This window comes from Moschus berezovskii, chromosome 17 (genome assembly GCF_049115385.1).
Source record: "Moschus berezovskii isolate FMDL1 chromosome 17, NW_MosBer_1.0, whole genome shotgun sequence".
NCBI classification, from domain to species: Eukaryota; Metazoa; Chordata; class Mammalia; order Artiodactyla; family Moschidae; genus Moschus; species Moschus berezovskii.
Window position 1 is genome coordinate 49,686,715 of NC_142476.1, and position 12,416 is coordinate 49,699,130.

At 39.3% G+C, this 12,416-nt stretch overlaps 1 protein-coding gene across 1 annotated transcript in view; it reads right to left on the reverse strand.

Moving 5' to 3' along the window:
* The window catches only part of MTOR (mechanistic target of rapamycin kinase), a 127,373-nt gene that overhangs the window by 88,680 nt on the left and 26,277 nt on the right, over nt 1–12,416 (reverse strand). The window contains exon 20 of the mRNA XM_055419556.2: nt 2,037–2,123. Coding sequence (XP_055275531.1) covers nt 2,037–2,123 — 87 coding nt within the window. The remainder of the gene's footprint in view (nt 1–2,036; nt 2,124–12,416) is intronic.

Genomic DNA, 12,416 nt, shown 5'->3' on the forward strand with positions numbered 1-12,416 from the left:
GGTACCACCTGGGTTCTGCCAGAGGGTAACTCTAGTATTAGCAAGATTTCCTGCTCTTTCTAGATATAGACTTCGCTCAACAGCAACTAACATCTGTCCCAAACCATTTTCAGGCCAAGGGAATGCCACAAAGAGTATTTTTCTACATTCATCCAATTATATCCCACAGAAGTTACTAAAATGAAAACCTGGCCAACTACCTCCAGATCCTGTCTTAGTACTACAAAGCAAATTGGTCTAATCTCTTGCTCCAAGGAAAGCTGTCACTTCAAATCAATTCAGAAAGATAGTTGCCGAGTACCTTATTTAAAACCTCTAGAGCAGGAGACTTAATGATGGCAACATGTGCATATTAGTACTCTTGGCTGTTGCTAAGTCATGTCCGACTCTTTTGTGAACCCATGGACTGTAGCCCACCAGGCTCTTCTGTCCATGGGATTTCCCAGGCAAGAATACTGGAGTGGGCTGCCATTTCCTTCTCTAGGGGATCCTCTTGACCCAGGGAATGAACCCGAGTCTCTGGCTTGGCAGGTGGATTCTTTACTACTGAACCATCAGGGAAGCCTGTTGGGCTTCCATTTAAATCAGAGTAGAAGTCAATGAAAAAAAAAAAGACAACTCCTTGGATGAAAGGCTTTAAAAGTGGCTCAGTGGGCCTGCCAATGCAAGAGATGTGGGTTCAATCACTGGGTCGGGAAGATCCCATGGAGAAGGAAATGGTAACCTACTCCAGTATTCTTGCCCGGGAAATCCCACGGACAGAGGAGCCTAGCGGGCTGCAGTCCTTGGGGTCACAAAATATCTGGCATGACTGAGCACGCACACACTACTACTAGTCCTCTCCACTGGAGGACTACCGCAACTCCTCACAAGGGGTTTCCCCTACCTCAAAGAAGCCAGGCAGCCTCCCCAGGGATGTCGGCTGGATCACTGTTCACAAAGCCCAAGCTCTCCCTGGGCTGGGGGGAGCCTACTAAAATGCCCTGGATCGAAAGTCAAGGCAAGAGCCCTGTTGCACATTCTGTACCCTGAAGGGAGTGAAAGCTGGATTTGGCAGGTGTAAGGCTCCCTGCCCCAAACTCCTATGCTTTGGCCGTAAGTCTTTTTTTGGGAAGTAAGTCACAGATTACTTCAACTTTGACCCAAGAGCACACTGCTTCCTCCTGTGCCACTCCCCACTTCCCTAATTCCATCCGACAGGCTCTTCAGCCTCCTGCAGCTCTTACTTATTTATACATATAGGAGTTATTTGGTTCTGAGAACTCATTTTTGGGAAAGTTCCATTTTTGAAGCCAGTCATTTTGATTTTAGTCCTGCTGCCTCCTTCAAGCCAACTACAAAGTGCTGGTATAGAAGAAGAAAAATGACTGGAAGAAGTGTCTTCCAAATTTTTTAGGACATAGCCATCTCTGCAAAGCAACCTCCCCAGCAGACACTGAAATTATAAAGAACAGAAAAACAATACTACTGTCAATGGGGTGTCCTCTGCACCTGCTTAAAGTACATTATAACATCTGGGATGCAAGCCCCCTCTCTCATGACTGCAGAGTCAGAAGGCGGCAGTCAGGCTGTAGAAGGCAGCAGGGGAAAGCATCACCTTCCTCCTCAGAGTCTGACAGGAGTCCATCATATTTAATGGCCCCAGGAAGGCCCAATCCCCAGTCCTCTCTTAAAGCCATGGTTTTATAGGCAGTAAGGAAGAGGGCTTTTGTGGAAACAGTGAAGCACTGTTGTGATAGTAAAGTGAAATTGCTCTGCTGTGTGTGAGGCAAGGAACTCAATTCTATTTCTGGCAGAACAATTACTTCAGGATTTCTCCTCAGACTTCACACCTTGAATTCTTGTACCTGGGAGCCTGTAGCCATGGCCCCCACCCCTTCATGATCCGCTGGGATAGCATGCTCCACTTTTCATCCTCAGGTTGTAACAGCTCTATGACGACCCATAAACAACATGTCCATGTCATCCAAACCTGCTTCCAGACGCTACTGGACCCAAACCCCAAAGAACAGGCCAAAGCATTCATTTCTACTCACTCTCATGAGTGTGACTATCTCATCCATGTAAGGTCTGATGTGGCTCTTCACAAAGGAAACCAACATTCCCAGCTGCTGGAACAGAAACTGAAACAGAGAAGAGGTCAGCACGTTGGCACCACAAACGATGTAGAACTTCCAGGCCTACCCAGGGTCCACGTGAACCAATAAAGACAACCGTGGATTTGGCTTCTGTACCACCCTATCTGCTGAGAATAAGCTTCAAAGAATGAAATTTAAAACTGTCGGCAGGAATGGTGGTGGGAGCTGAAACAACTGTCAGTGGCTTTACTTGCCAGGTGAGCCAGTTTCTGCTCAGCAGGGGATCTGGGGGCAGACTAGCTGTTCTGAGCCATTTCTGTTACCTACGAGCTTCGTGACCTTCATTTAACTTCTCTGACTCAGCCTCTTCAGTGGGAAAATGAGAGATAACAGTTCTTATCTCATAGGCCTGGTCTAAGAGTTAAATGTGCTGATGCCTGGAGAGCACCAGAGTTCAGTTCAGTTCAGTCGCTCAGTCGTGTCCGACTCTCCGCGACCCCATGAATCACAGCACACCAGGCCTCCCTGTCCATCACCAACTCCCGGAGTACACTCAAACTCATGTTCACAGAGTCGGTGATGCCATCCAGCCATCTCATCCTCCGTCGTCCCCTTCTCCTCCCGCCCCCAACCTTTCCCAGCATCAGAGTCTTTTCCAGGGAGTCAACTCGTCGCATGAGGTGGCCAAAGTATTGCAGTTTCAGCTTTAGCATCAGTCCCTCCAATGAACATCCAGGATTGATCTCCTTTAGAATGGACTGGTTGGATCTCCTTGCAGTATAAGGGACTCTCAAGAGTCTTCTCCAACACCACAGTTCAAAAGCATCGATTCTTCGGCGATCAGCTTTCTTCACAGTCCAACTCTCACATCCATACATGACCACGGGAAAAACCATTGCCTTGACTAGACGGACCTTGGTTGGCAAAGCAATGTCTCTGCTTTTTAATATACTATCAAGATTGGTCATAACTTTCCTTCCAAGGAGCAAGCGTCTTTTAATTTCATGGCTGCAATCAGCATCTGCAGTAATTTTGGAGCCCAAAAAAAAAAGTCTGACACTGTTTCCACTGTTTTTCCATCTATTTCCCATGAAGTGATGGGACCAGATGCCATGATCTTTGTTTTCTGAATGTTGAGCTTCAAGCCAACCTTTTCACTCTCCTCTTTCACTTTCATCAAGAGGCTTTTGAGTTCCTCTTCACTTTCTGCCATAAGGGTAGTGTCATCTGCATATCTGAGGTTATTGATATTTCTCCCGGCAATCTTGACTCCAGCTTGTGCTTCTTCCAGCCCAGCGTTCCTCATGATGTACTCTGAATATAAGTTAAATAAGCAAGGTGACAATATACAACCTTGACGTACTCCTTTTCCTACTTGGAACCAGTCTGTTGTTCCATGTCCAGTTCTAACTGTTGCTTCCTGACCTGCATACAGGTTTCTCAAGAGGCAGGTCAGGTGGTCTGGGATTCCCATCTCTTTCAGAATGTTCCACAGTTTATTGTGATCCACACAGTCAAAGGCTTTGGCATAGTCAATGAAGCAGAAATAGATGTTTTTCTGAAACTCTCTTGCTTTCTCCATGATCCAGCGGATGTTGGCAATTTGATCTCTGGTGCCTCTGCCTTTTCTAAAACCTGTTTGAACATCTGGGAGTTCACGGTTTACATACTGCACCAGAACAGGGACACAAATACTGTTAAAAGCCCAGCGAACATCATCATCTACTGGTGAAGGACTACTAAAAACGTAAAAAAGGACATGAAATTTTTAATTAACTATAAATGTATCTTTTATTAATTTAATAAAGCTAATTAACTATAAATGTATTATTTTGCTTATTTTGTTTGTCTTAATTCACTACCACTTACTTTCTAAAATAAATACATCTAACCATTATGGGCATCGTGATTCATTTGTAGTAATTAACTCAATTAATTAGGTCTTAATTAATTAGCTAATCGCCTCTCTAAGACACTGTAAACCAAAACAGCAAGCAAATTGAGGGAGGGATGGAATAAGGAGATTCTATTTAGGCTGGTATCTTGCCACTGTCAAGAGATGCCATTCATGAAATAAAGTTAGGAGTAAGGACAGCTTTGGGAAGAGAAATCCCAACTCTTTTCAGGTTTAAGATGTCTTTAAGGCATAGTTTTTATTTTGTTATGAACCTCAGATAGTGCTCCATGTCAATATCAAGTAGCAAATCATACTCTAAACCCATGCCCCCAATTTTTATAGCTCCCTGCGCCTTTGCTGCCCTCCACCAACAAGGATAATTTCATACATATATATTTCCACCCTTATTCATGGCTTTAAAACTTGGGTAAGTTTTAAAAATAAAGTGCTTCAAATAGTGAGTAATGGGCCTACAGAACTCATTACCTAAAGAAATGAGACTGACAGGCCTCTTCAATATAGGTCTGGCTCAGAGAGAGTATGGACTCATTCTCCAAGTTCAATGACACCAGTGGATTCTAAGGGGGTTAGAAGCTGGTTCCACGTGGGACACAGGTTTGACTCAGTGGAACCATCCCTTCCCAACTCCTGGGCACCTGATCACAGAACCACTGCTGACAGTTTCTGTGAAACGGGCCCAATAGTACGTTACAGAGATCAAGGGACAGGAGATTCTAAAATATAATGGTTCTTGAGTTAAATTTGTGTGATGCGCAACACGAGAGGAGGCAGAAAGTCTAAGCTGGAGGAAAAGCAGGGCACTGTGGATGGCAGGGAGGTCAGGGGAAACCTCAAGACAAAAGCATCCTGACCGTGCTGTCGTTTCCCATGAGGTGTCCAGTGGCAGCCTCTCCAGTGGCTGATTCACAGGATATACACAGGCAGGCGCATCAGCGCCAGGCAGGGAGCCCAAGCAGCCACCTCATTTCTTCTCCTTCTTTCACAAGCTTTTTTCTCTTTTTCCTCCTGAACATTAGTATTTTAAAAGAACACATAGTTTTGTTCCTGAAAATACTTTCCTGGTGGCTCAGATGGTAAAGAGTTCACCTGCAACGCAGGAGACCCAGGTTCGATCCCTGGGTCGGGAAGATCCCCTGGAGAAGGGAATGACAATTCACTCCAGCATCCTTGCCTGGAGAAATTTGTGGACAGAGGAGCCTGGTGAGCTGCAGTCCACAGGGTCACAAAGAGTTGGACACGACTGAATGACTACCACTTTCACTTCGAGATGCCCTCCCAGGTCCCCTTGCTATGAAAAGCCTAAAAATAATGCATAAAAGATGACAAACACTGTTGGTAGATTATCTGAACTGAAACCTTTCACATAAAGCCAAAACTTCAAAAAGTTACATATTAAGAAAAATGGTGAAGGCCTCCACCCCCCAATCTGTCCACTGGCAAAAGGAGACAAATAATGTCAGTCTCGACGTGAGGTTGAGATAGAAGAAAAAGTCTTCCTAAAAGTGTGTAATTTCAAGGCCACACTCACACAATGAGTTTAGAGGATAACTTTTAACTACCTGTGTGGCTTGAGAAACTGTAAGCCAAGAATCTAACTTCAGTTCTCCTGGATCACGTGGTAGAAGCAAATGCAAACCCTCACTGGAGAGATGCAAGTTAAGAGCATATATTCCAGTATTACCGCTCCAGGGGGAGCCCAGCTGAATATGATGCATGATCCAAAATTGTGAAACATACAAGGACAGACTTACAAGCTTGCTGCCAGCATGACTTGGCAAAAGCAATAAACAACAGAATTAGACCCATCGAAAATCCTACATATACTAGAATTCAGTACAATTCAGTCACTCGGTCATGTCCGACTCTTTGCGACTCCATGGACTGCAGCACTCCAGGCTTCTCTGGAGTTAGTGGACAGAGAATATAAAACAAACCTGCTTAAAACGCTTAAAGGAATAAGAATGAGAATTTTAAAAAATGAGTTAGGAACAAAGTACTATAAAAATATTAGGCGTGTTTGAAAGAACCCAGGATGACTTTAGAAATTATAAAATGTAGTAGGAACTAAAAACTCAATGACAGATCAAAGACATGGTTAAAGAATTAGTGAACAGAAAATGGATGTGAAGACACATTCAGAATGCATCTCTGAGAGACAAAGAAGAACTACACAATAAGAAACTAAGAGACATTAAAGAGAAAGTGAGAAGTCCCACGTGTTGAACCAAATTCTGGAAGGAAAAATAGAAGGACAGAATCTTCATATTCAGAGTCCACAAGTTCCCAACAGGGTAAAAAAGAGAAATGCAAATGCAGATTTGCAGTCCTGAAACCTCAGGACAACAAAAACAATGAGAAGATCTGAAACAGTCACAGAAGAAAGGGAGATTAAATACAAAGGAATGATAACTCCTTAAGAGCAACAACAGAAGTCAGAAAACAGTGGGATAACATCTATAGCTGAAGGAGAACCCAGAATCGTATTCTCAGCTAAAAAAAGGTTTTAAAAGAGGGTGAAATAAAGATTTTTTTTCAGATAAACAAAAACAACATTTACTTCAATGGATGCTCAGAAAAGGTATCTGCCTTAGAGAGAACGAAAATGACCCTAGGAGGAAGCTCTGAGATGGGAGAAGAAATGAAGTGGCAAATGTGGATAAATATAAACAAATATTGTTTGCATAAAATAATATAATAATGTTTAATTTGGTGTTAAAAAAAGTGATACTACATAATATAAGAGGGAAGGGAGGTACTTTGAGCAGTCATCCCAAGTTCTGTATATTGTTCAGTGAAAAGGATAGACATACTGATTAATTTTAGACTTTGTTAAATAAGATATGCAAGTCAAATTTTATGGGTGAAAAAGATAAATTTGGACCCATTTCTCAATCTGTACACTGGGACATATACGAAAGAGCTCAAAGACCTAAAAAGTGAAGCCATTTAAGTATCGATACAAGAAGAAACAGAGGTGAAAATGATATATACCCAAAGCTTTTCATTGTGGGATTATTTTAAATACCAAAGACTGGAAAAAATACAGTCATCGGCAGGGATTGGTCAAATAGCTATGGTATGTTCACACAATGAAGTCCCATGTGTCTCTAAAGGAATGAAGGCATTTCTCAATACACTGCTATGGTGTGAACTCCAGGATATTCTGTTGAAAGTGGGAAAAAAGCAAAGTTCCGAAGGTTTATATTATGTTACCTTCTGACAAAAGGAGGTAGAAGACAAATATTTTCTCATTTTTCAATAATAAACAGTGAAAACATAGAATTTAAAAACTGGAAAAGCTGGTTACCTTAGGGGGAAGCGTGGTAGGCAGAATTATAGCACCCCAAATACTGTGGCCACCTTATGCAACGAGTTGACTCACTGGAAAAGTGTCTGATGCTAGGCGGGATTGGGGGTGGGAGGAGACGGGGACGACAGAGAATGAGATGGCTGAATGGCATCACCGACTCGATGGACATGAGTTTGCGTGAACTCCGGGAGTTGGTGATGGACAGGGAGGACTGGCGTGCTGTGATTCATGGGGTCGCAAAGAGTCGGACGTGACTGAACTGACTGACTGACTAACTGAAAGATGTCCAGGTCCTATTTCCTAGACCTGTGAATAAACTACTTTACATGACAAGTGGGGCTTTGGAGGATGTGATTAGGGGGTCAGGACCCCAAGATACAGAGATTATCATGGTGGGCCTAATCTAATTACAGGAGTCCTTAAAAGCAGAGATCCTTTACCAGTTATGTTCAGAGAGAAAGATTTGAGGGCAAAAGAAGAGTCAAAGAGAGACAGTGTTGCTGACTCTGAAGAAGCAAGGAGACGGCCAAAGAAGGCAGGCCGCCTCTAGAAGCCAGAAAAAGCAAGGAAAAGGGTTCCCCCTAGAGCCTCCAGGAAGGAACACAGCCAAAAGGGCACCATGATCGCAGTTCAGTATGATCGATGTCAGACTTAGGACCTAAAGACCTGTAAGACAATCAATCTGTGTTGTTTCAAGCTGCTACGTTGGTGGTGATTTGCAATGGTGAATGACAGAGGACAGAAGAAACAAGGTATGAGAATGGAGAGAGAAGCTAGTCTTTGCTGAATAGATCAATCTCTTGTCTTACAGTTTTGACTTTGCAATCATGCTAATGTCTTACAAAACTAGAATGAAAGTTAAATTAGAAAAACTCTCAAGAAATTTCTAAAAATTGAAAGGAAATAGGAATAAATGAATTTAACTATAAACCAAGTTGGTTTCACATCACTCAAAGGATTATTTCAAGTGACTCTGAACACAGTAGTTTGGTGTATATTCCCAATAGAACACATCTTCAGAACAAAAATAAATTGCAAAAAACCTTGACCTGCACTCTGTAATCATAGTTAACGCTTGGTCATTTACTGTATATATGTGTAAAAAAATATATATACATTCTGTAATATAAAACAAGTACTTACAGAGAACTCACAACACAGGAATCAAGATTTTCAGTGTAACAGAAAAGAGATACAAGTATAAAGTCAAAGAAGTAAAAAACAACTCTTTAATCTTAAATTTGAACTATCAGTATTAAGGTATGGATTATTTTTCCTTTTTAAAAACTACATATTTCTAGTTCTGTTCACTGAGAAGGCCTAGAAACAATGACACAGCAGCAGCAAAGAGCATCCTAGCATACAAACTGCTGTCTCTATGTTCCATCTCTTACCTGAAGAAACCACAGCTCCTTGCAAGTGGCTATGCCCAAGCTGGAGTGTAAGTCTGAAGTCTCTTCTTTTTTTTTGGCCAGAAAGAAAGAAAATGATCAAAGACTAAGATCACTGGGCAGTTTAAAAAGAACACAAAGCCGGGTAGATTGAAATAATTAGATCATTAAAAGAAGACTGTCTTCAATACATAAATCCATGCATTGGCAGTGATATTCCAAAAAATGTCAGGGTCGAGGGGGTTGCCTGGGTCACCTTTTGAGAGGTTGTCAGGGACCCGATTCATTATTCTCAAAAAGCGATGAAAGCAAAGAATCCTGCGTCTGTTCTGCCCTTCCTGAATGAACTATCCTTTAAATGACTAAACTGTTGATGACACAAAGTTTTTTATAGATGATTTCTAACTAATAAATCCAAAAGGAATAACAGAAAATCACCACTTTGCAACTGCTATTCAAATAACAGTTCTAGGAAACAATAATCAATAAACACTAAAGTGATTGAGATAAAGGCGGATGAAGAATGCAATATCACACCACTTGAATCCTCCGGTGAACCTGTACATCACTAGAAGTGGATCATTTAGAAAATACCTGTTTACTAAATGCCCAAATACAAAGTATATGGTACCACCTATGAAGTATTTCTTGCCAAAAGAATAAAACCTGAAAATAATGAATCCTCTAAATCTAACTGGTCTACGAGAAAAATTAAAAGACATCTTGACAATACAAGCAGGCAAATCCAGAATGCAAAATTCTGTAGGACAAATGACCTGGTTTCTTCCACAAATACACGGAATGAAAAGAAAAAAAGTGAGGGGAAAAGGAGAAGATACAGAAAGAGAACTAGATATATAGGCCAAGTGCCATAGTATTTGGATTCTCATTTGAACAAGCTAAATGTGAAAAGAAAATTTTAAGACAAACAAGGATATCTGAAGAAGGATTGGTATTAGATCACATTAAAGAATTTCATTAATTCATTAATTTTGTAGCTATTGTAACTGTGGTTACACAGAGAGGGGAGACCTGAATGGTGAAATATTATTTTATCTGGAATTTGCTTTAAAATGCCCCAGAAAAAAAGTGTGTGTGAAAGTGTGTGTGTGTGTGTGTTTAGGGCAGGAGGGGGGCAGGTAATAAGATGAAACCAAATTGATAAGATACTTATAATTGTTGATGAGTATGAGAATTTAAGTTGTCTACTTTTTGTTTATGGTTAAAATATTCCATTACAAAAGAGAGGGCAAGAGATAAGAAAATGAAAGCTCAATCAAACCCCAAAAAGAAAAGAAAGAGAATATACAAGGTAAGACAAAAGTACTGCACTATATAAGACGGTGGGTATCAGCCTAAATCTATCAGCAATCACAGTAAATGTAACTGGACTGAACATACTGCTTGAAAGACAAAGAATTTCAAATAGATTAAAAAGTTAATCTAGCTATATTATTATATATATTATTATGAAATACCAACCTGAAGCAAAAAGTCACAAGACAGTCAAAAGTAAAAAGATAAGAAAAGACTCAAAAAAAAAGCTGGCATAACTAAATTAACATTAGGCAAAACAAATCTCAAGGTATTATCAAAGACAAAAAGGGTCTGTAAAATGATAAAAGATTCAGCTCACCAGGAAGATATGATGATTTAAAATGTGTATGCACCTAATAATATAATCCCCAAATTAACTACACTATGAGAAATTTATAAATCTATCCTTGTAAAAGAGAATTTTTATCTCACTTCTCTCAGTACTTGATAGATTAAGCAAACAAATATTAATAATGATATAAAAGATTCAAATACAAGTTCAAATCTAATAACATATGTAAAATCTTGTGCCTAACATTAGCAAATACATCCTATTCCCAAGTGCAGAGGAAATGTTTGCTGAAAACAATCAAGCATTAGATGATTAAGGCAGTTTCAGCACACATCAAAGAATCATAAACCCAAAGCAATCGAGTTAGAAACCGATATTGAAGAAAGAAATTTAAAATCCTACATTTGCAAATTAAAATACCCACTTCTAACTAACTTGATGATGAAAGAAGTCATAACAAAGATTAGAAAATACTTACTTCTGAAGAGTAATGAAAATACATTATTATTCAGCAATGAAAAAGGAATGAACAATCTGAACAACACAGATGAATCTCAAAAGTAAAAGAAGCCAGACACAAAAATTGTGTATGCTTCTAATTCTATGAAATGTCCAGAAAAAGCAAATCTACAGAGACAGAAAGTAGGTAAATGGTTGCCTAAGGTTGGGATAGGAATGGAAAATGACTGCAAACGGGCAGGAGGTTTCTCTCTGGGGTTACGGGAATTTTCTAAAATTAGATTGTAGTGATGTTGCAACTCTGTAAATATACTAAAAATCATTGGATTTTACATGTAAGAAGGACGTAAGAAGGATAAATTTTTATGGCATGTAAATTTCACCTCAATAAAGTTTTTGAATGCAGCAGCTACATTTAATTTGCAAATTAAAATATCCACTTCTAATTTAACTTGGAGTTAAATTTACAGCCTTAACAGATTACATTTAGACAAGGAGAAAGATCAACCATCAAGAAGCTAATATCTAATAATTCTTTTTTAAAGCAGAAATAAAAAAATAGAAGGAAAGTAATAGTAAAGAGCAGATTAAAGAAATAGAAACAAAGATATAAGAGAGAAGAGAAACAGGGGACTTCCCTGATGGTCTAGTGGCTAAGATTCCCAACGCAGGGGGCGCAGGTTTGATCCTTGGTCAGGGAACTAGATTCCACATGACACAATTAAGAGTTCCCATGTTGCAACTAGATCCCTCATGCTGAAACTAAGATCCAGGGCAGCCAAAAAATAACACATAAATTTTAAACTTTTTAAAAAAGAAGAGAAACAAAAGCAAAAATTGGTTCTTTGAAAAAGAAAAATACTATGACAAACCTCTACCAAGAAATTAAAATATAAAATAGTGAACAACTTCATATCAATAGATTTTATTATTCAGATAAAACAAATACTTTCTTAGAAAAATGTGACTCAAATTGTCTCAAGAAGGAACAGAAAAGCGAAACAAATCTTTGAAACTGTGGTTAAAAAAAAATTATAGGTCAGCTCCTCTCAGGAACACAGATGGAAAAATTCTAAATTACATAATAGATAGAAAATCAATGAATTAAAAAATATCATAACCAAGATGATTTTGACACAAGATATCAAGGGTATTTCAGCATTAAAACATGTATCAGTGTAATTCAACATATTAATAAATTAAAAGAAAAAAAATGATTATCACAAGATAAAAAAAAAGCATTTGATAAAGCTAATACCTATTCATGATAGAAACTCTTTAGCAAATAATACCATAAGGAAACGTTCATAACCTTTAAAAAGCTACCTATCAAAAACCTACAGCAAACATGATGTTTATTGATGAAATCTTAACTGCAGTCCCATTACATCAGGAACAAGATTAAAGGTTTCCTCTATTACAGTCTACTCAACACTACAGTGAAGGTCCTAGGAATGCAGTAAAGAAAAGTAACAACAGCTTTACAGACTAAAACAAAAAAGGCAAAACTGCTTTCTATTTTCTGCAGACTATATGATCATCTAGAGTGAAAACCTGGGAAAATATACAGGCAAATTATTAGAATTAGTAAGAAATCAATGAGGTTGATTATGTAAAAATAAACTGCACTTGTACACTCCAGGAGCAAAGT